The following is a 24,900-nucleotide window of genomic DNA, read 5'->3' as shown; positions in this document are numbered from 1 at the left end:
TATTTAACTGTCTGTCTATAAAAATAGTGCTCTCACATAGGCCCTCATTCCGAGTTGATCGCTCGTTAGCTGCTTTTAGCAGCAGTGCAAACGCTAAGCCACCGCCCTCTGGGAGTGTATCTTAGCTTAGCAGAAGTGCGAACGAAAGGTTAGCAGAACTGCTCTAAAAAAATTTCATGCAGTTTCTCAGTAGCTGCAAACCTACTCCTACCTTGCGATCACTGCAGACTATTTAGTTCAATGTTTTGACGTCACATACACGCCTAGCGTTTGACCAGCCACTCCCCCATTTCCCCAGGCATGCCTGCGTTATCTTCTGACATGCCTGCATTTTTTAGCACACTCCCAGAAAACGGTCAGTTACCTCCCAGAAATGCCCTTTTCCTGTCAATCACTCACCAATCAGCCGAGCGACTGAAAAGAGTCGCTCGACCTTGTGTAAAACTGCATAGTTTTGTGTGAAAGTACTTTGCGCGTGCGTACTGCGGCCCATACGCATGCGCAGAACAGCCGATTTTTAGCCTGATCGCTGAGCTGCGAACAACGGCAGCTAGCGATCAACTTAGAATGACCCCCATACTGCGTGTCAGAACATGTATAAGGAGTACTACAGTGAATCGTAACGTGTAAAAGGTGCTCTACAGTGTGGCGTTGTGTATAATGAGCACTACTCTGTATGGTGTTACATGTATAAGGAGCACTACTGTGTGTGGCGATATATGTATAAGGAGCACTACTGTGTGGCATTATGTGTTTAAGGAGCGCTGCTGTGTGGCATTATGTGTATAAGGAGCACTGCTGTCTGGTGTTATGTGTATAGAAGCACTGCTGTGTGGCGGGACATGTGTAAGGAGCACTGCTGTGTGATGTTACGTGTATAAGGAGTGCTGCTGTGTGGCGTAAGGTGTATAAGGAGTGCTGCTGTGTGGTGTAAGGTATATAATGAGGGCTGCTGTGTGATGTAAGGTGTATAAGGAGTGCTGCTGTGTGAATTAAGGTGTATAAGGAGCGCAGCTGTGTGGCGTAAGGTGTATAAGTGTTATAATCCTGAGCATATTACTTGTTATTGTTTGTTATTGTTATGATTTACCTTTGCCTCAGTTTGTGGAACTACAGGTCACAGCTAGCTCCTGCATAGTTGTCTCCCAGTGCCTCAGCTCCTGCATTCAGCAATTGACTGCACAGGTGTCTGGATTCTGCAATTACAGCTGGTTGCCTGAAACCTACTATTCAGCTTGTCAGCCTGCTCAGTCTGCACTGCAGCTGCATGATATATCAATTACTGGGGGCCTGTCTGGTGCTCACAGATGATTGGTCCAGCCTGTTCTTTTAAGCCTCTCAATCCCAAGAGGCCTTGCCAGTTATAGCTACTCCATACAGCGTTCTGCTCTCTGGTTCCTCTCTGGTCTCAGCTCATCTGTCCAGTGGGTTTTGCCTTGTTCCTGCATTGAATTCCAGCTTCACCATCTTGCTGACGAACTTAGTCTGCCGACTGCCGTTACCCTGTCTCCAAGTATCTGCACCCCAGTCCGTCTGTGTGCCGCTAACTCCTGTGTCTCTCCTAGAGTTCCTGCTGCTGTTCCATCTCCATGGACCCAGTGTACCATCTGGCCGTGTGCACCCTGCCACCTTCTCCAGTTCCTGTTTGTTCCTGCGAACACCTCTACCATAACTCAAGTCCAGTTCAGGTATCAAGTGACCCAGACAGGGGGCCGCGACCTGCAAGTCGGGAGCCACGAGGCCCATATCCCCTTGCGGGGTTCCCTGGTGAAAACCTCCCGGCGTGTTAGGCCTCTGTTCTGGGTAACGTCAACCACTTGGTACCTGATCCCAAATTCCGGATTCGGCACCAGTTTCTGACATTATAACTGGCCCACCACTTCCTGTGCATGGACCCGTCACAGCAAAATCTGGCTAAAATCTTGGCTGGTCAAATACAAAATTTGACGCAGCAACTGCAAGATCTAAAGCTCCGAGTTTCCACCCAGGAAGAAACTAGCAGGTCATTGGTAGCAACAAGGGCTCCTGGGCCTGAACCAAAGCTGCATCTTCCCGATCGGTTCACAGGTGACCGGAAACAGTTCCAGAATTTCCGTGATAGCTGCAAGCTATATTTCAGACTCCGGCCATTATCGTCTGGTTCTGAGGCTCAGCGCGTAGGTATCATTATCTCCCTCCTGCAGGGGGAACCCCAGTCCTGGGCATTCGGATTAAAAATGGAGAATCCCACCTTGCACACAGTGGATGCCTTTTTCAGCGCCCTAGGAATTCTTTATGATGACCTGGACCAAGCAGCTGTCACAACTGAGGGCTGGTGTCGGTAACTGGTAGCCTCAGTTATAGGGGCTGATGGGTACCAGAATTTAGGAGGTAAGAGAGGACTCCTAGACATGCGTTGAGACAGAAGTACCTGATGCCCGAAGGCGTGACCACGACAACAGAGAATGTCTTTGAGGGGTTTTATTAAATCATAAAGTGCAGTCAAATAATAAATGTCACCAGTGATTATAAACAACACAACTGGTAAGGACCAGTATTCCAGAATATGAGTGATGGTACTGTTTAATGCTTGGGAACCCAAGTGAGGAATAATGTGATGCTGGGGATCGCAGGTAAACTGTAAATGAAACTAGAGTTCATAGGTGAGACTGAGAGTGAAGCTGGGGTTCACAGGTGAAACTGAGAAATGAAGCTGGGGTTCGCAGATGAGACTGAGAATGAAGCTGGGGATCGTAGAATATATACTCCACAATGTTGGGGAGTATTTGGCAGGAGAGTACACAGAGGAGTGCTGGAGAGTGGCTGCTGGAAAGCCACAACAACACACACTGCTGGCGCTGGGTGCGGGAACAAGGCAGGCCAGTTGCACCACAGAGCTTTAGCACAGGAGAGCTGGAACTGCACCACAGGGAGGAACCACCAGGGAGTCAGGCTATAATGCAGAAAGGTCCACAGGAGAATCCACAGAACTGCACACTGGAAACGCTGGAGAGACAATTGAAGCACTGACAACCTTCTGGGTGCTGGGACAGAATATATATACCTGCTGGATAGCAGGAATTGGCTGACAATTATGCCCTGGCTCCAGCAGCACTGTGGATAGGTGAAATGGTGACATGTGATTAAAGTCCAAAATGGCTGCACCCACTGATGGAGACTGAAGGGGAGTTAAGTGCTCAGAAACCATGTGTAATGGCGGCGGAGGCCGCAGCAACAGAAATATACGCGCCCAGACGCGCACAGCGGCCACAGGGATGGAAGTGGCGGCCGGAGCACACAGAGGATGCACATCCAGCAGAGAACCACGGGCGCGGCAGTGATGGCCGTGACAGGGCTGAGAGCGCCGCACCACCACAAGTACATACACTGAGGAGGCTGCTAAAACCAGCGCTGCAGGCAATAACCAAAACCATGGCTATAGCCTGGCCCTGGCTTGCTGAGCCAACCTCAGGAGGCACCTAACGGGTAAGAACCGGCGTCTAGTTACCCAGATCGTGACAGCAGCTTCTGCAGAGGCTCACTTACGAGCCCTGAGACAAGGGAAAAACACGGCCGAGGTATACTGCACTGAGTTTCGCAGATGGGCAGGTGATAGTGGTTGGAATGACCCAGCCCTCCGAAGTCAGTTCCGCTTAGGCCTCACTGAGCAAATTAAAGACTACCTTGTCCTCCTGAAACCCTGGACAAGCTCATGCAGTTAGTAATTCGAGTAGATCGTCTGATCAGGGAACGGAGGATGGAGAAAGGAGGGTCACCATCTCCCTCAGCTGTAGCCTTTGGAGAAGCTGAAAACTCCAGTGAACCCATGCAGATTGGGCCCTTTCGTCTTTCTGCTCAGGAAAAATCCCGCAGGCGATCGATGGGCCTATGCTTATATTGTGGAGCAAAGGGTCATTTTGCTAATGTTTGCACCCTGAAGTAGGGAAAAGACAAGACCCAGGGGTAAGAGGGGAGTTACTACTGGGTCTGGCTGGAATCTCTCCTAAAAATTCAGTCTTGCTTCCAGTTCAAATTAGTCTATCTACTCAGCTAGTGGCAGTCAAGGCTTTCGTTGATTGTGGTGCAGCTGCCAACTTTATGGATATCTCTTTCGCCCGGTCCTGGAACATTCCTATACTAAGGATGAAGCCTCCTGTGACTATTTGTGGCCTTGATGGTAACCCCCTCCTCAGTGGGCAGGTGTCTCAGCAAACTCCTCCTGTTCATTTAACTACCATTCTTCTGCATTCGGAGAATATTAGTTTCCTCCTGGTCAATTGCCCCATGGCTTCCATAGTCTTAGGGCTTCCATGGTTGAAATCCCATAATCCATCCATCTGCTGTAAGACAGGAGAACTCTTACAGTGGGGAACAGAATGTACGGGAAGGTGTCTGTCCTTGCCAATGCGATGCTCTCAATTTATACCAGAGGGGCTACCGACTCTATATCATTCATTTGCGGATGTCTTCTCCAAGAAAGAGGCGGATACTTTTCCCCCACATCGACCTTATGACTGTGCCATCACTCTGGTATCTGAAGATAAATTACTAAGGGTAGATTATGTGCTCTTTCTTTGCCGGAAACCAAAACTATGGAGGATTATATTCAGGAGAACCTGAGCAAAGGGTTTATTCGTCCCTCAAAATCACCAGGATTCTTCTTTGTGGCAAAGAAGGACGGCTCCTTACGTCCATGCATTGATTATAGAGGACTCAACAAAATCACTGTTAAGAACTCTTATCCTTTGCCTTTAATTTCCATGTTGTTTGATCAACCCCGGATGGTGGAAATCTTCTCTAAAATTGATCTTCGGGGGGCATTTAAACTCATACAAATTAAGGCCGGTGACAAATGGATGACAGCCTTCAACACTCATTCTGGGCATTATGAATACCTTGTTATGCCATTTGGATTGTCAAATGCTCCTGCCGTCTTCCAAGATTTTATCAATGATGTGCTCCGAGAATTCCAGGAAAAATTTGTTGTGGTCTACTTGGATGACATCCTGATATATTCACGGGCACTTGAGCAGCATCGAGTCCATGTCCAGATGGTATTGCAAAAGCTCTGGGAGCACCATCTATACGCCAAGTTAGAAAAATGTGAATTAGAAGTGAAGGAAGTCACTTTCTTAGGCTACATCATCTCTCCCAAGGGGTTCTCCATGGATCCCAGTAAGCTTCAAGCAATTCAAGATTGGGCATAACCTACTAACCTTAAAGCTGTACAATGCTTTCTTGGATTTGCTAATTATTACAGGAGATTTATTCGTTCTTTTTCAGACATTGTTGCACCTATTGTTGCTTTGACCAAGAAAGGTGCGGATCCATCACATTGGTCACCGTCAGCTCTACAAGCTTTTCTCAAGTTAAAAAAAGCCTTTATATCAGCACCTGTTTTTAGTCATCCAAATCCTGACCTGCATTTTGTTATGGAAGTGGATGCCTCTGAAGTGGGAGTGGGAGCAGTCCTATCGCAGAAAGATCCCGTGAATTCTAAACTTCACCCATGCTCTTTTCTGTCCAGAAAGTTCTCTCCTGCCGAAGCCAACTACGATGTTGTAAACCGTGAATTGCTTGCTATCAAGTGGGCTCTAGAAGAATGGAGGCATTGGTTGGAAGGGGCGAAACACGTGATTACAATCCTCACTGACCATAAAAACCTATCCTATATTGAATCAGCCAAGAGACTGAATCCAAGACAGACACGATGGGCGTTATTCTTCACTAGATTCAACTATGAGATCTCCTATTGGCCAGGATCAAAGAATCTTAAAGCACATGCCTTGTCACGAGGCTTCCTTCCAATTCAAAATTCATCCTGCTCTTCGGAACCAATTATTCCTGTTTCCAATATCCATGCTGGTCTTGCTCAAGATTTAGTCTCCCAGATTCAAGCCAAACAGTCTCTTGCACCCATGGGGACTCCCTCAGGACTCCTCTTTGTCCCTAAAGAGCACAGGACAGCAGTTTTATCTGAATTTCATGTAAAAAGAGTCTCTGGCCATCCAGGGATTTCTAAGACTCTGGATTTATTGTCTCGTTCAGTTTGGTGGCCTTCTATGTGCCAGGACGTTAGAAAGTTCATTCTTGCTTGTGAGATCTGTGCTCAACATAAAACTCCTCGTAAAGCTCCCATGGGACATCTTCTGCCTCTTGCGGTTCCCTCAAGACCTTGGTCCCACATTTCTATGGACTTTGTGGTTGATCTTCCTAAATCATCAGGGTACAATACCATTTGGGTTGTGGTAGACCGGTTCAGTAAGATGGCTCACTTTGTTCCTCTTCGCAAGCTGCCCAGTGCCAGAGAATTGGCAACCTTGTTTATCCAACATATCTTTAAATTACATGGATTACCACAGGACATCGTCTCCGACAGACGAACTCCGTTTATTGCTCGATTCTGGTGAGCTTTCTGTTCAGCCTTGGATATTAATCTTAGTCTGTCCTCTGGTTATCATCCACAATCCAATTGACAGACTTAGCGAGTGAACCAGCCTCTTGAACAGTATCTCCGTTGTTATGTTTCCAAGTACCATAATGATTGGGTGCTGCTGTGTGACATAAGGTGTATAAACAGCGCTGCTGTGTTACGTAAGGTGTATAAGAGCGCTGCTTTATGGTGTAAGGTGTATAAGGAGCGCTGCTGTGTGGCGTAACATGTGTAAAGAGCGCTGCTGTGTGGTGTAAGGTGTATAAAAAGCACTGCAGTGTGGTGTAAGGTGTATAAGGAGTGCTGATGAGTGGTGTAAGGAATAAAATGAGTGCTGCTGTGTGACATAAGGTGTATAAGTAGAGCAGCTGTGTTGCGTAAGGTGTATAAGGAGCACTGCTGTGTGGTGTAAGGTGTATAAGTAGCGCTGCTGTGTGTTGTAAGGTGTATAAGAAACGCTGCAGTGTGACGTAAGGTATATAAGTAGTGCTTCTGTATGGCGTAAGGTGTATAAGTAGAGCAGCTGTGTTGCGTAAGGTATATAAGGAGTGTTGCTGTGTGGAGTAACGTGTGTAAGTAATGCTGCTGTGTGGTGTAAGGTGTATAAAGAGTGCTGCTGTGTGCCGTAATGTGTTTAAGGTGCGCTGCTTTGTGTTGTAAGGTGTATAATGAACGCTGCTGTGTTATGCAAGGTGCATAAGGAGCGCTGCTGTGTGACACAAGGTGTATTAGGAGCGCTGCTGTGTGGCGTAAGGTGTAAAAGGAGCGCTGCTGTGTGGCACAATGTGTAAAAATATTGCTAATGTGTGGTGTAATGTGTATAATGAGCACTGCTTTGTGACGTAAGGTGTATAATGAGTGCTGCTGTGTGAGGTAAGGTGTATAATGAGCACTGTTGTGTGGTGTAAAGTGTATAAGGAGCGATGATGTGTGGCGTAAGATGTAAGGAGTGCTGCTGTGTGCTGTAAGGTGTATAATGGCCCTCATTCCGAGTTGTTCGCTCGTTCTTTTTCATCGCATCGCAGTGAAAATCCGCTTAGTACGCATGCGCAAAGTTCGCACTGCGACTGCGCCAAGTAACTTTACTATGAAGAAAGTATTTTTACTCGCGGCTTTTTCTTCGCTCCGGCGATCGTAATGTGATTGACAGGAAATGGGTGTTACTGGGCGGAAACACGGCGTTTCAGGGGCGTGTGGCTGAAAACGCTACCGTTTCCGGAAAAAACGCAGGAGTGGCCGGAGAATCGGTGGGAGTGCCTGGGCGAACGCTGGGTGTGTTTGTGACGTCAACCAGGAACGACAAGCACTGAACTGATCGCACAGGCAGAGTAAGTCTGGAGCTACTCTGAAACTGCTAAGTAGTTAGTAATCGCAATATTGCGAATACATCGGTCGCAATTTTAAGAAGCTAAGATTCACTCCCAGTAGGCGGCGGCTTAGCGTGTGTAACTCTGCTAAATTCGCCTTGCGACCGATCAACTCGGAATGAGGGCCAATGAGCGCTGATATGTGATGTAAGGTGTATAAGTAGAGCAGCTTTGTGGCATAATGTGTATAAGGAGCGCTGCTTTGTGATGTAAGGTGTATAAGTAGTGCTGCTGTGTGGCGTAAGGTGTATAATGAGCGCTGCTGTGTGGCATAAGGTGTATTAGTAGCCCTGCTGTGTGATGTAAGGTGTATAAAGAGTGCTGCTGTGTGGAGTAAGGTATATAAGGAGTGCTGCTGTGTGGTGTAAGGTGTATAATGAGCATTGCTGTGTGGTGTAAGGTATAAAATGAGTGCTGCTGTGTGATGTAAGGTGTATAATGAGCGCTGCTGTGTGACGTAAGGTGTATAAGTAGAGCAGCTGTGTGGCGTAATGTGTTTAAGGTGCGCTGCTTTGTGTTATGCAAGGTGCATAAGGAGTGCTGCTGTGTGACGCAAGGTGTATTAGGAGCGCTGCTGTGTGGCATAAGGTGTAAAAGGAGCGCTGCTGTGTGGCATAATGTGTAAAAATAGTGCTGATGTGTGGTGTAACGTGTATAATGAGTACTGCTTTGTGACGTAAGGTGTATAATAAGCGCTGCAGTGTGACGTAAGGTGTATAATGAGCACTGCTTTGTGGTGTAAGGTGTATAATGAGCACAGCTGTGTGGTGTAAGATGTATAAGGAGCACTGCAGTGTGACGTAAGGTGTATAAGGAGCACTGCTATGTAACGTAAGGTCTATAATGAGAACTGCTATGTGTTGTAAAGTGTATAAGGAGCGATGATGTGTTGCGTAAGGTGTATAAGAAGTGCTGCTGTGTGGCATAAGGTGTATAAGGAGTGCTGCTGTGTGTTGTAAAGTGTGTAAGTAGCACCGCTGTGTGACGTAAGGTGTATAAGGAGCCCTGCTGTGTGATGTAAAGTGTATAAGGAGCGCTGCTGTGTGGCGTAAAGTGTATAAGTAGTGCTGCTATGTGGCATAAGGAGTGCGGCTGTGTGGTGTAGGGTGCATAATAAGCGCTGCTGTGTGGTGTAAGGTATAAAATGAGCGCTGCTATGTGACGTAAGGTGTATAATGAGCGCTGCTGTGTGACGTAAGGTGTATAAGTAGAGCAGCTGTGTGGCATAATGTGTATAAAGAGTGCTGCTTTGTGATGTAAGGTGTATAAGGAGCACTGCTATGAGGCATAAGGTGTATAAGAAGTACCGCTGTGTGGTGTAAGGTGTATAATGAGCGCTGCTGTGTGGCGTAAGGTGTATAAGGAGTGCTGCTGTGTGGTGTAAGGTATAAAATGAGCACTGCTATGTGACATAAGGTGTATAATGAGCGCTGATGTGTGTCGTAAGATGTATAAGTAGAGCAGCTGTGTGGTGTAATGTGTATAAGGAGCCGTGCTGTGTGATATAAGGTGTATAAAGAGCGCTGCTGTGTAAATTAAGGTGTATAAGGAGCGCTGCTGTTTGGTGTAAGGTGTATAAGGAGTGCTGTTATGTGGCATAAGGTGTATAAGGAGTGTTGCTGTGTGGTGCAAGGTGTATAGTGAGAGCTGCTGTGTAGTGTAATGTATAAAATGAGCACTGCTATATTGAGTGCTGCTATGTGATGTAAGGTGTATAATGAGTGCTGATGTGTGACGTAAGGTGTATAAGTAGAGAAGCTGTGTGGCGTAATGTGTTTAAGGTGCGCTGCTTTGTGATGTAAGGTGTATAAGGAGTGCTGCTGTGTGAGTTAAGGTGTATAAGAAGTGCTGCTGTGTGGCGTAACATGTGTAAGTAGCGCTACTGTGTTGCATAAGGAGTATAAGGAGCCCTGCTGTGTGGTGTAAGATGTATAATGAGCGCTGCTGTGTGACGTAAGGTGTATAAGGAGCGCTGCTGTTTGGTGTAAGGTGTATAAGGAGCACTGCTGTGTGGCGTAAGGTGTATAAGGAGTGCTGCTGTGTGGCATAAGGTATATAAGGAGAGCTGCTGTTTGGTATAAGGTGTATAAGGAGTGCTGCTGTGTGGCGTAACATGTGTAAGTAGCGCTACTGTGTTGCATAAGGAGTATAAGGAGCCCTGCTGTGTGGTGTAAGATGTATAATGAGCGCTGCTGTGTGACATAAGGTGTATAAGGAGCGCTGCTGTTTGGTGTAAGGTGTATAAGGAGCGCTGCTGTGTGGCGTAAGGTGTATAAGGAGTGCTGCTGTGTGGCATAAGGTATATAAGGAGAGCTGCTGTTTGGTATAAGGTGTATAAGGAGTGCTGCTGTGTGGCGTAACATGTGTAAGTAGCGCTACTGTGTTGCAAAAGGAGTATAAGGAGCCCTGCTGTGTGGTGTAAGATGTATAATGAGCGCTGCTGTGTAACGTAAGGTGTATAAGGAGCGCTGCTGTTTGGTGTAAGGTGTATAAGGAGCGCTGCTGTGTGGCGTAAGGTGTATAAGGAGTGCTGCTGTGTGGCATAAGGTATATAAGGAGAGCTGCTGTTTGGTATAAGGAGTGCTGCTGTGTGGTGTAAGGTATATAGTGAGAGCTGCTGTGTAGTGTAATGTGTAAAATGAGCACTGCTTTGTGAAGTAGGGTGTATAAGGAGCACTGCTGTGTGACTTAAGGTGTATAAGGAGCGATGCTGTGTGGCATATGGTGTATAAGGAGTGCTGCTGTGTGGCGTAAGGTGTATAAGGAGTGGCGCTGTATGGTGTAAGAAGTCTAATGAGCACTGCTGTGTGGTGTAAGGTATAAAATAAGCTCTGTTATGTGATGTAAGGTGTATAAGGAGTGCTGCTGTGTGGCGTAAGGTGTATAAGGAGTGCTGCTGTGTGGCATAAGGTATGTAAGGAGAGCTGCTGTTTGGTATAAGGTGTATAAGGAGTGCTACTGTGTGGCGTAAGATGTATAAGGAGTGCTGCTGTGTGGCATAAGTTGCATAAGGAGCGCTGCTGTGTGGTGTAAGGTGTATAGTGAGAGCTGCTGTGTAGTGTAATATGTAAAATGAGCACTGCTTTGTGAAGTGAGGTGTACAATGAGCACTGCTGTGTGACGTAGGGTGTATAAGGAGCACTGCTGTGTAACTTAAGGTGTATAAGGAGTGATGCTGTGTGGCATATGGTGTATAAGTAGTGCTGCTGTGTGGCGTAAGGTGTATAAGGAGTGACGCTGTGTGGTGTAAGAAGTATAATGAGCGCTGCTGTGTGGTGTAAGGTATAAAATAAGCCCTGTTATGTGATGTAAGGTGTATAATGAGCGCTGCTGTGTGACGCATGGTGTATAAGTAGAGCACCTGTGTGGCGTAAGGTGTATAATGAGCGCTGCTGTGTGGTGCAAGGTTTATAAGGAGCACTGCTGTGTGATGTACGGTGTATAAAAGGGCTGCTGTGTAACGTAAGCTGTATAAGGAGTGCTGCTGTGTGGCGTAAGTTGTATAAGGAGTGCTGCTTTGTGGCATAAGGTGTATAAGGAGTGCTGCTGTGTGGTGTAAGGTGTATAGTGAGAGCTTCTGTGCAGTGTAAGGTATAAAATGATCGCTGCTATGTGACGTAAGGTGTATAGTGAGCACTGCTGTGTGACGTAGGGTGTATAAGTAATGCAGCAGTGTGGTGTAAGGTGTATAAGGAGCGCTACTGTGTGATGTAAGGTGTATAAGGAGCACTGCTGTGTGACTAAAGGTGTATAAGCAGCTCTGCTGTCTGGCGTAAGGTGTATAAGGAGCGCTGCAGTGTGGTGTAATGTGTGTAAGTAGCGCTGCAGTGTGATTTTTGGTGTATAATGAGCACTGCGGTGTGGTGTAAGGTGTATAAGTAGCACTGTTGTGTGGTGTAAGGTGTATAAGGAGTGCAGCTGTGTGACGTAAGGTGTATAAGGAGCGCTGCTGTGCAAGCGTAAGGTGTATAAGGAGTACTGCTGTGTGTCGTAAGGTATATAAGGAGCACTGCTGTGTGGCGTAAAGTGTATTAGGAATGCTGCTGTGCGTCATAAGGTGTATAATGAGTGCTGCTGTGTGGTGTAATGTGTATAAGGAGCACTGCTGTGTGGCAAAAGGTGTATAAGGAGCGCTGCTGTGTGGCATAAGGTGTATAAGGAGCGCTGCTGTGTGACGTAAGGTGTAATGTATATAAGGAGCGTAGCTGTGTGGCGTAAGGTGTATAAGGAGCGCTGTTGTGTGACTTAAGGTATATAAATAGCGCTGCTGTGTGACGTAAGGTGTATAAGGAGCACTGCCTTGTAAGCTCAGAGGGAGACAGGTGCAAAAACAGGGGAGGAAGAAGTAAGGGGAGACAGGTGGAAAAACAGTGGAAGAAGGGAAGCACACAGGAGATGGGAGGAAGAATAGGGGCTACATGGGAGGAAGACAGGAGGAAGATATGGGAAGAACAATGGAAGATGGTAGAAAGATGGGGGGAGAACAGTCAGGTGTATAATGAGCGCTGCTGTGTGGCATAAGGTGTATAAGTAGAGCAGCTATGTGGTGTAAGGTGTATAAAGAGCTCTGCTGTGTGACTTAAGGTGTATAAGTAGCGCTGCTATTTGACATAAGGTGTATAAGGAGCGCTGCAGTGTGGTGTAAGCTGTATAAGGAGCACGCTGTGTGGCGTAAGGTGTATAAGGAGTGCTGCTGTGTGGCATAAGGTGTATAGTGAGAGCTGCTGTGTAGTGTAAGGTATAAAATGAGCGCTGCTATGGGATGTAAAGTGTATAATGAGCGCTACTATGTGACGTAAGGAGTATAAGGAGCACTGCTGTGTGACTAATAATGTATAAGGAGCCCTTCTTGTCTGGCTTAAGGTGTATAAGGAGCGCTGCTGTGTGGTGTAATGTGTGTAAGTAGCATTGCTGTGTGACGTATGGTGTATAATGAGCACTGCTGTGTGGCGTAAGGTGTATAAGTAGCGCTGCTGTGTGGCGTACGGTGTATTAGTAGCCCTGCTGTGTGGCATAAGGTGTATAAGGAGTGCTGCTGTATGGGGTAAGGTGTATTAGGAGCGCTGCTGTGTGGTGCAATTTGAGGGTACTATTTTGTGGTGATGCTCCTTCTCAATGAGACCAAACTCCACTTTTTGGGTGGTCCCTATTTTGTGTATGGGAGGGGGGCCCATGGGAGGGGTCCCCTGGGCCCACCACTATCTAGTTCTGCCACTGAGAGGGAGACAGGTGGAAAAACAGTGGAAGATGGGAGGCACACAAGAGATGGGAGGAAGAATAGGGGCTACATGGGAGGAAGACAGGAGGAAGATATGGGAAGAACAATGGAAGATGGGAGAAAGACGAGGGAAGAACAGTCAGGTGTATAATGGCCCTCATTCCGAGTTGTTCGCTCGGTATTTTTCATCGCATCGCAGTGAAAATCCGCTTAGTACGCATGCGCAATGTTCGCACTGCGACTGCGCCAAGTAACTTTACTATGATGAAAGTATTTTTACTCACGGCTTTTTCTTCGCTCCGGCGATCGTAATGTGATTGACAGGAAATGGGTGTTACTGGGCGGAAACACGGCGTTTCAGGGGCGTGTGGCTGAAAACGCTACCGTTTCCGGAAAAAACGCAGGAGTGGCCGGAGAAACGGTGGGAGTGCCTGGGCGAACGCTGGGTGTGTTTGTGACGTCAACCAGGAACGACAAGCACTGAAATGATCGCACAGGCAGAGTAAGTCTGGAGCTACTCTGAAACTGCTAACTCGTTTGTAATCGCAATATTGCGCGTACGTCGGTCGCAATTTTAAGAAGCTAAGATTCACTCCCAGTAGGCGGCGGCTTAGCGTGTGTAACTCTGCTACATTCGCCTTGCGAGCGAACAACTCGGAATGAGGGCCAATGAGCGCTGCTGTGTTACATAAGGTGTATAAGTAGAGCAGCTGTATGGTGTAATGTGTTTAAGGAGCACTGCTGTGTGTTGTAAGGTGTGTAAAGAGTTCTGCTGTGTGGTGTAAGGTGTATAAGGAGCGCTGCTATTTGACATAAGGTGTATAAGGAGCGCTGCTGTGTGGTGTAAGGTGTATAATGAGTGCTGCTGTTTGGCATAAGGTGTATAAGGAGTGCTGCTGTGAGGCGTAAGGTGTATAGTGAGAGCTGCTGTATAGTGTAATGTATAAAATGAACGCTGCTGTGTGACATAAGGTGTATAAGGAGCGCTGCTGTGTGGCGTAAGGTGTATTTGGAGCGCCTCTTTGTGGCGGAAGGTGTATACTGAGTGCTGCAGTGTGGCGTAAGGTGTATAAGGAGTGCTGCTGTGTGACGTAAGGTGTATTAGGAGCGCTGCTGTGTGGCGTAAGGTGTGTAAGGAGCCGCTGCTGTATGGTATAAGGTGTATTAGGAGCGCTGCTGTGTGGTACTATTGTGTGGTGATGCCCCTTCTCAATGAGACCAAACTCCATTTTTTGGGTGGTCCCTATTTTGTATATGGGAGGGGAGGGCTATGGGAGGGGGCCCCAATGCATATTGATGGGAGGGGGGGCCCAATGCATATTGATGCACCTGGGCCCACCATTCTCTAGTTCCGCCACTGAGAGGGAGACAGGTGGAAAAACAGGGGAAGATGGGAGGAAGAAGTAAGGAGAGACAGGTGGAAGAACAGTGGAAGATGGGAGGCACACAGAAGATGGCAGGAAGAATAGGGGCTACATGGGAGGAAGACAGGAGGAAGATATGGGAAGAACAATGGAAAATGGGAGGAAGACGGGGGGAAGAACAGTCAGTTTATTTGGTGGGCAGGGGGTGGGGTATTAGCCCGGTGATGAGGGAAGAGGGGGGGATTAGCCTGGTGACAAGGGGTGGAAATGGGACTAACCTGGTGAGGAGAGGGGGGGAAGTTACCCTGGTAACAGGGTGAAGAGGGTGGATTAGGCTGGTGATGAAGGGGGGTAGCCTGGTGACAGATTGAGGAGGGTGGATTAGGCTGGTGAGGGGGGTGAGTTGGCTTGGTGACATTGGGAGGAGTGTGGATTACACTGTTGAGGGTGGAATAGCCTGGTGACAGGGGAAGGAGGAGGGGTAGCCAGGTCTGGGGATTAGCCTGGTGACAGGGGGAGGAGAAGGATTAGTCTGGTTAGGAGGGGAGGGGGAATAGCAGGAGGCGCTTCCACTTGTGCTGCTGGTGCTACATATTGCAGAGTTTTGGGTTATGTAATATATTCTGTATATTACAGTACCTGTCACTTGCAGATGGCGGCTCCAGTAGTCCTATAATAGGGGTCTCCGGGGTTTCTGTCCTACTTGCCCCGGACACAGTGAGAGCAACAGGGCACACCCGGCCTTCCACGGCCGCCAATCACTGCACAATCTTGGACGGCCCGCCTGGTATGTATAGGGAGCCGCAGCTGAGAAAAGAACACCATAGGAGCAGCCAGAGCCAGGAATGTAGGCTGGTCTCATGGACCAGGCTGCCCGGCTTGTACGCTGTGTAATGGTAGGTCCTGCCATGTACCCTCCCACTCATCCCCTCATCTACACTGTGGAGATGCCGGCAGCAGAGCAGTGCTGGGTCCTAGTGCTGCTGGCTGGATCCTCCTGCCATGCAGCCGACAGTAAATAGAGGTGCTGGCGGGGCGGCTCTGCACTGCAGCTGTGCTCACCACACCGCAGCGTCACTGGCAAGCTGCTGTAGCAGGATTTTTTTTTCCAGTTTACAGCAGCAAAGCAGTACACTATGCAGATGCTGTGGCCTATGGGCCTATTTTGAAGGTAAGCCTGGAGCTGTAGCTCCTTCAGCCCCATTGTTTATCTAGCCCTGGAAGTTATTACCTAATATGCCTACACCAATCCAGCTTACTCTATGCGTCCTAGATTTCTTTTTTAGGTCTGTGTGGCTTGCCGTATTAATCTTCTCTATTACAGTATTGTTTTGATGTCTGTAAAACGCCTTGAGTCCAGTTTGGAGAAAGGGCGCTGTATAAATAAAATTATTATTATTATTATTATTATTATTATTGCTCCAAAGTTTTGTCTATAAAAATTATTAGAATAATATAAAGAAGATATTTATAGTACATTTTTCATATACTTTACATACTCATACTGTAGTCAAAACTCTGGCTGATACTGAAGTATGGCAACAAAGGCTCTGCCTCACCTCACCGCACGTCACTGGTGATGGGAGAGAGATGTCCAAATTCAACCAGGAATTTAATACTGTATATATTTTGGAACCTTATGGGTTAAATTTACTAAGGTGGGAGTTTTTTTTGTGATGTTGCCCATAGCAACCCATCAGATTCTATCTATGGGGGTCATTCCGAGTTGATCGCACGTAGCAACTTTTTGCTGCCCGTGCTATCAACTAGACGCTGCCTATGGGGGAGTGTATATCTGCATAGCAATGCTGCGAACGCTTGTGCAGCCCTGCTATGCAAAAAAAGTTTCCTGTAAAAGAAGACCAAGGTAAGAGTTACTTACCCTGTGCGATTGATCCAGCGATGCAGGTCCCGGAATTGATGTCAGACATCCGCCCTCCAAATGCCTGGACACGCCTGCGTTGGTCTCACCATTCCCCAAAAACGGTGAGTAGCCGCCTTCCTCCTGTTAATTTTCTTGCGGTCGCTGCCTGGTGATGCCCGTCGCCGGGCAACGATGCGCCCGTGCACTGCGTCCGCTGCGCATGCTCAGTTCCGACCCGATCGCACCTGTGTAATCCCGACAGCCATTGACCGACAGTCAAAATACCGACATGGTCAAATACCGACATTCACTATGCCAACATGTTCAAACTGCCGACATAGTCAGAATACCGACATTTGAAATGCCTACTTGTCAAAATGCCGACATGAGTTTTGAAGGATTTTTGCCCCAAAACAGACTTTTCATTCTTTACTATCCCAGTGGACCTAGAGGGGGAATACAATAGGTGTGCCGAGTACAACAAGTCACTGTGCCCAAAGCACGGTGAGTGCAGCGAGCCATGCGAGGGGACGTGGTACACTTAGATGGTGTCCATGTCGACCTATGTCGACATTGACGACACCACAAAAAATAACAGAAAAACTCATGTCGGTATTTTGACATGCTGACATTTCAAATGTTGGTCTTCTGACTATGGTGGTCATTCCGAGTTGTTCGCTCTCTAGCTGCTTTTAGGAGCATTGCAAACGCTAGGCCGCCGCCCTCTGGGAGTGTATCTTAGCTTAGCAGAATAGCGAACGAAAGATTAGCAGAACTGCTACTTAATAATTCCCTGCAGTTTCTGAGTAGCTCCAGACCTACTCCTAGACTGCGATCACCTCAGTCCGTTTAGTTCCTGGTTTGATGTCACAAACACGCCCTGCGTTCGGCCAGCCACTCCCCCGTTTCTCCAGCCACTCCTGCGTTTTTACCTGGCACGCCAGCGTTTTTTAGCACACTCCCTGAAAACGGCCAGTTTCCGCCCAGAAACACCCACTTCCTGTCAATCACACTACGATCACTAGAGCGTTTCAATAACGTCACTCGAGCTTGTGTAAATCTCCAAAGTTTTGTGTTAAATTACTTAGCGCATGCGCGCTGCGTACCATGCGCATGCGCATTTTTGCCGTTTTTTCACTTGATCGCTGCACTGCGAAAATCGGCAGCGAGCGAACAACTCGGAATGATCCCCTATGTCGGCATTTTGAAAATATGGGCATAATGAATGTCGGTATTTTGACCATGTCAGTATTTTGACTGTAGGTGGTCAATGGCTGTCGGATTATGACCATTGGTATTGTGTCCATCGGTTAATCATACTGAACCCGCCATGGTAACAGGATTTTCAGCGAATCACATCATCATATTCCCAACATCCCAATTCCCAACTCCTGTCTGTGATGCAATGATTTGCAGAATTGCGATGCAAGTTGCTGGCCCAGACAACCCCTTCACAGTGGCCACTTCCATCCTCCCATTTGGAGTAGAGGACAGTTGACTGGAGGAGAACGGGAATGAGTCGGCGAAAGAGGAGAATCCTGCAGAACCAGACATATACCGTACCTAGCAACACTCTGAATGTTGGGTCAAATATTTTCCTGAAAAAAAAGTCCATAAATATTTTTAAATCTCTTCTCCTGCAACCATGAAATGGGTTTCAATTTATTATCCAAAACTTTGCTGTCTTCTGCTAAAAGACTTGGTCAGAAATATTCGTAGGGCCATGATTAATTATTGTTAGAACTGACCTTTTGCAAATATAACTACAGATGGAGCTACTGTACTTGGCTTCGTCAAAATTTGAAAAAAATTTTTTTTGCTTTGTTGCTAAACATCAAAAGTCAGCATGTATTGTAAGTAATAGATTTATATAGTTGAAAACAATAAACTTACGTACTCTTCAGGAGTTTTGGGAAGTACTCTATCCACTGTCGAACTGTTGAATCCCCCATCAGATATATCATTTTGCCAGCTAGACATGTGTGAATGTGAGATAAGGGTTCATCTGTAGATACATTGCAAAACAGAGGATACCAATGATTTTTCAGGTAGTAGCCGCTAGGAAAAGGCACGGGCATCCCAGTCTGGCATTTTGGCTTCACATTCATAGAAGTTCCTGTATTTGTCAGGAGTAAAGTAAAAATAAGGTTTTATTTTCTTTACAATCATTATACTGTATGTAGTGTATACTATTTGGAAACAATGTAATAATTAGAGATGTGCGGTGGGCACTTTTCGTGTTTTGTTTTGGTTTTGGATCTGGATCTTCACTCGTGTTTTGGACTTGGATTGGTTTTGCCAAAACGACCCTTTTGGGTTTTGGTTTTGGTTTTAGATCTGGATGATTTAAAAAAACAACAACATAAAAACAGCTAAAATCACAACATTTGAGGGTAATATTGATCCTATGATATTATTAACCTCAATAACATTTATTTCCACTCATTTCCAGTCAATCCTGAACACCTCACTCCTCACAATATTGTTTTTAGGCCAAAAGGTTGCACCAAGGTCGTTGGATCACTAAGCTAAGCGACCCAAGTGGGCAGCACAAACTCCTGGCCCATCTAGGAGTGGCACTGCAGTGGCAGACAGGATGGCACTTTTAAAAACTAGGCCCCAAATGGCACATCATGCAAAGAAGTACAAGAGGTGCAATGAGGTAGCTGTATGACTAAGCTAAGTGATACAAGTGTGCGGCACAAACACCTGGCCCATCTAGGCGTGGCACTGCAGTAGCAGACAGGATGGCACTTTTCAAAAACTAGGCCCCAAACAGGATATCAATCCAAGAAGAAAAAGAAGTGCACCAAGGTAGCTGTATGACTAAGCTAAGTGATACAAGTGTGCGGCACAAACACCTGGCCCATCTAGGAGTGGCACTGCAGTAGCAGACAGGATGGCACTTTTCAAAAACTAGGCCCCAAACAGGACATCAATCCAAGAAGAAAAAGAAGTGCACCAAGGTAGCTGTGTGACTAAGCTAAGCTACACAAATGTGAGGCACAAACACCTGCCCATCTAGGAGTGGCACTGCAATGGCAGACAGGATGGCACTTAAAAAAACTGGTTCCCAAACAGCACATGATGCAAAGAAAAATAGAGGTGCACCAAAGTCGCTGGATGGCTAAGCTAAGCGACACAAGTGTGCGGTACAAACACCTGGCCCATCTAGGAGTGGCACTGCAGTGGCAGACAGGATGTCACTTAAAAAAAACTAGGCACCAAACAGCACATTATGCAAAGAAGTAAAAGAGGTGCAATGAGGTAGCTGTATGACTAATCTAAACGACACAAGTGTGTGGCACAAACACCTGGCCCATCTAGGAGTGGCACGCAGTGGCTGAATGTCAAAAGTAGAGCGCAATTTTTTGGGCCACCAACAGCATCTCCTGCACGCCCCTGTCATTTCTCCAAAAATTCTGCACCACAAAATTAATTGTATGTGCAAAACATGAGACGTGCTGGAATTCGCCCAGATGTAATGCACGCACAAAATTGGTGGTGTTGTCCAATATCACAAATCCCCAAGAGAGTCTAAGTGGGGTAAGCCATTGTGTGATGATGTCCCTCCGTTTCCGTAAGAGGTTGTCAGCCTCTTACGGTAACCGGTGATACACAGCATACTGTAGCCTGCCTAGGAACGAGCTGGCGTTTGTGAGATGCTGCTACTGTTGCCGCTGCTGTTGTTGCTGCAGGAGGCAATACATCTACCCAGTGGGTGGTCACAGTCATGTAGTCTCCTTAGTTTGCCCTGCTCCACATGTCCGTGTTTAAGTGGACACTTGGTACAACCGCATTTTTAAGGACACTTTGAACACTTTTCTTAATGTCCCTTTACAGTCCTGGAATTGCTTTCCTAATGAAGTGGAATCTAGATGGGATTTGGTACCGGGGACACACTACCTCCATCAATTGTCTAAATCCCACTGCACTAATGGCGGATACCGGATATCTAACACCAACATAGCTGTCAAGGCCTCAGCTATCCGTTTTGCAACAGGATGACTGCTGTCATATTTAATCTTTCTCGCAAAGGACTGTTGGACAGTCAATTGCTTAGTTGAAGTAGTATATGTGGTCTTCTGACTTCCCCTCTGGGATGACAATCGACTACCAGCAGCAACAACAGCAGCGGCAGTAGGAAGAAGTGGTTCTCGATCTTTCCCTATTTTATCCTCCAAATTTTTGTTCTCCATTATTTTTCTGTGGTTATATAACAATATGCAGCACAGGAGAGCGTACCTCTACAACACACAGGCCAAACCCTGTAAAAATTATTTGGATTAAATATTAAAAACCCCTTTATTTGGAGAAAATAATATACAGAACAGGAAAGCACCACTGGACTTATACGGCAGTACCCCTGGACTTATATGGCAGCACCCCATGACTTATACGGCAGTACCCTATGACTTATATGGCAGCACCACTGGACTGGACTTATATGGCAGTACCCCTGGACTTATGCGGCAGTACCACTGGCCTTATGAGGCAGAACCATGGATTTTATACAGCAGTACCACTTGACTGGACTTATACAGCAGTATTACTTGACTTATTTGGCAGTACCACTGAACTTATATTGCAGTATCACTGGACTTATACAGCAGTACCACTTGACTGGATTTATACGGCAGTACCACTGGACTTATATGACAGTATCACTGGACTTATGGCAGCACAGGGACACAACCACTGGACTGATGCAGGACATCACAGCACCACTGCACTGGACTGGACTTATACAGCAGCACAGGACATATGGTAGCAGAGGAAACCACCACTGTCACTGGAGTGATGCAGAACAAGGACACCACCACTGGACTGAAGCAGGACAACACAGCACCACTGCAATGGACTGGACTTATACAGCAGTACTGGACATATGGCAGCAGAAGACACCACCACTGTGACTGGACTGATGCAGCACAAGACACCACCACTGGATTGATGCAGCACAAGACAGCACTGGAATGACACATAAGACAGAGCAGGTCGCCACACCACTTTCCTGCACAGACAGACACTGAGGAGAGAGACACGTCCTCTCGTTACACTCTCCAGGACTGGAGTGAAAATGGCGGTGACGCGCGACTCCTTATATGGATTCCAAAACCCACAAGAATCCGACAGTGGGATTATGATGTTTTGCCTCGCTTTGGTTTCAGTTTGGAGTTCAGGGGGGTTCGGTTGTCAGAGAGCTAAACCCGCTCATCTCCAATTCATATATATATATATATATATATATATACTGTATGTATATATATATATATATATATATATATAGTAATCTTGAACGGCGGCACTCAGGTCTGCTTAGTATGAAGAAATCACCGACACATAGCAATGTCTTTTCAACGTTTAGTGCTGCTGCACATTTATCAAGATGTGTCACACAGACTAATTAGCAAACAATAAACTTACCCCATAAATAGCCCCAGTGAGCCGGCGTCACTGGCGCTGATTCCCACCTCACAGCACAAACTCCGGGACGCTGGGAAGTGATGACAGAGAGTCACGTGTTCTTGTTGCATAGCAACCACAGACAAATAAACAAATGCCTCGTACCCACATCACAAAACATAAATACATTACAGAGTGTCTTCATAACGAAAGACCTATTTTGACACAGAGTCCATGGCAAAATGTAAACAAGTAATAAAAACAATACAAAGTCCGCCAGTCATCATATATAGAAAGACTTTACATAATCAATGCAATAATAGAACACTAGTTGCACGTACGTACTGACATCGCAGCACATAGAGCAATTCATCACTGTCATATTAACAACTGACATATCATAACACACACTTCATAGCAAGTCATAAATATGTAACAAAACATCTATAAATCAGCATGTCATTAAGTGCCAATGTGCATTTCATAGTTGATGTATTAATAAGGCAGTAATTAAGCACAAAGTTATAAAAAACAATGTAGACCAAGGGTTTCGTTTAACCCTCTAGGGGTCAATGTGCCTAGTCTGTTTATCCATTGCACCTCCCGCTGTAATAGAAGTTTCTTCCTATCGCCCCCTCTAGGTAAAACAGGGACATGATCGATAATTCGATATTTGATGGCTGTTAAGTTGTGTCTGGCTACCACAAAATGCCGTGCCAGTGGCTGATCACTGGTACCTTTCAATATAGCTGCCTTTATGGCCGAGCGATAGAGGGACATTCTCACTCTAAATTGTAATGGAAAATTTCTTACCTGAAAATGGGTGACAGAACACCGCTCCAGGTTGCATGAACCCACAGGTAGTGCAATTGGGGCACCGAAAACATCCTGGCTTGGGATTACCTAAAAATGTCACAGACTTGTTTTTACCCATATTTGTTATGCCAGTTCGCACAAGCGAGTTTCTAAGATTTTTGCCCCTATGGAAACATGGCATTAAACCAGTGTTGTTTAAATTTAACCCAGGGTCAGTACAAACCAGGGGCCAAAGTTTTTTGCCAGTTTTGGTGATAAACGGACTCATATGTGTATAAGAATTAGGCCATACAAATGTATTCTCTTTATTCTTAGGCTTATGGCTCATCAATAATTGATCAGGGGGAATAGCCAGTGCCTTGGCTTTCATTTCATTCAATAATTTAGAGCAGTAACCTCTTTCCAAAAATGTTCCAATCATCTGATCAACTTTAAACAACGCCTCTGTGCGATTACTAGTAATCCTCAGAACTCTCGAAAATTGACTAGAAGGCAATGCATCCTTCAATGCTTTTGGATGTGCACTGAATGCCATAGGGAGGTTATTCCTATCTGTAGGTTTCGTGGTTTCTAAGCGTGAACCTCTCCTAGTGATAGTTACATCAAGAAAGTTGACACTCTGTCTACTTAGGTTATATGTGAACTTGACAGGACTAGCAGTAGCGTTATGTGTCTCAATCAAGGAAATAAAATCACTTTCCCTACCTGACCAAAAAATTAACAAATTGTCAATGTACCCAAAATAAGCCTTCACGTTATTCGATACCAATGTGTTTGTGAAGAATAGATCATGCTCTATCATAAACATGAAACAATTGGCTACAGACTGTGCTACCGAAGAGCCCATAGCAACGCCCGCTGTTTGCAGGTAATATTGGCAGTCAAAAAAGAAATCATTCTTTGAAAAAATCAATTCCAACAAGGACATAAACAAGTCAATCTCAGGCCCAACATACTTCACATTATTGGATATTAACCTCCTCACAGATAGTAAACCTAGATCATGAGGAATGCAAGTGTAAAGGATGCATACATCAACCGAACACAAAATAACATCATCAGGTAATTCTGGCATCTATCTCAATGCTATCAGTAAGGAGGTTGTATCCTTTAAATGAGTAGGTTGCGCCTGTATAACAGGTTGCAGATAGCCATCAAGAAAAACCGACACAGGTTGGTAGATAGACCCCCTAGCCGATATATGCGGTCTCCCTGGTGGTCTAGTGGGGTGTGTATGGATTTTAGGCAGTGTATACAGAATAGGCTTGATAGGGTAAACAACAGTAAGACAATTTTTAATTTGCTCAGAAATCAAACCATCAAACACGCCCTTTTTGGAAAGAGGTTACTGCTCTAAATTATTGAATGAAATTAAAGCCAAGGCACTGGCTATTCCCCTTGATCAATTATTTATGAGCCATAAGCCTAAGAATAAAGAGAATAAATTTGTATGGCCTAATTCTTAAACACATGAGTCCGTTTATCAGCAAAACTGCCCAAAAAATGTTGGCCCCTGGTTCATACTGACCCTGGGTTAAATTTAAACAACACTGGTTTAATGCCATGTTTCCGTAGGGGCAAAAATCAGTGCGAACTGACATAGCAAATATGGATAAAAACAAGTTTGTGACATTTTTAGGTATTCCCAAACCAGGATGTTTTCGGTGCCCCAATTGCACTACCTGTGGGTTCATGCAACCTGGAGCGGTGTTCTGTCACCCATTTTCAGGTAAGAAATTTTCCATTAGATACCATCTCACTTGTACAAGTCAATTTGTTATCTATGTTATCACTTGCCGGTGTTCCCTGCAGTATGTGGGGAAGATGGAGAGGCAATTTAGAGAGAAAATGGCCCTCCATCGCTCGGCCATAAAGGCAGCTATATTGAAAGGTACCAGTGATCAGCCACTGGCACAGCATTTTGCGGTAGCCAGACACAACTTAACAGCCATCAAATATCGAATTATCGATCATGTCCCTGTTTTACCTAGAGGGGGCAATAGGAAGAAACTTCTATTACAGCGGGAGGTGCAATGGATAGACAGACTAGGCACATTGACCCCTAGAGGGTTAAACGAAACCCTTGGTCTACATTGTTTTTTTATAACTGTGCGCTTAATTACTGCCTTATTAATACATCAACTATGGAATGCACATTGGCACTTAATGACATGCTGATTTATCGATGTTTTGTTACATATTTATGACTTGCTATGAAGTGTGTGTTATGATAAGTCAGTTGTTAATATGACAGTGATGAATTGCTCTATGTGCTGCGATGTCGGTACGTACGTGCAACTAGTGTTCTATTATTGCATTGATTATTTAAAGTCTCTATATATGATGACTGGCGGACTTTGTATTGCTTTTATTACTTGTTTACATTTTGCCATGGACTCTGTGTCAAAATAGGTCTTTCGTTATGAAGACACTCTGTAATGTATTTATGTTTT

General features: G+C 45.8%; 1 protein-coding gene across 1 annotated transcript in view; it reads right to left on the bottom strand.

The window, feature by feature from the left end:
* Nucleotides 1–24,900, bottom strand: part of LOC135057790 (NXPE family member 1-like) — an 83,691-nt gene that overhangs the window by 5,727 nt on the left and 53,064 nt on the right. The window contains exon 3 of the mRNA XM_063963543.1: nt 18,123–18,341. Coding sequence (XP_063819613.1) covers nt 18,123–18,341 — 219 coding nt within the window. The remainder of the gene's footprint in view (nt 1–18,122; nt 18,342–24,900) is intronic.

This window comes from Pseudophryne corroboree, chromosome 3 (assembly GCF_028390025.1).
Source record: "Pseudophryne corroboree isolate aPseCor3 chromosome 3, aPseCor3.hap2, whole genome shotgun sequence".
Lineage (NCBI taxonomy): Eukaryota > Metazoa > Chordata > Amphibia > Anura > Myobatrachidae > Pseudophryne > Pseudophryne corroboree.
Note: the sequence above shows the minus strand (reverse complement) of the source record. Positions and strands in the feature narration are given on the sequence as shown.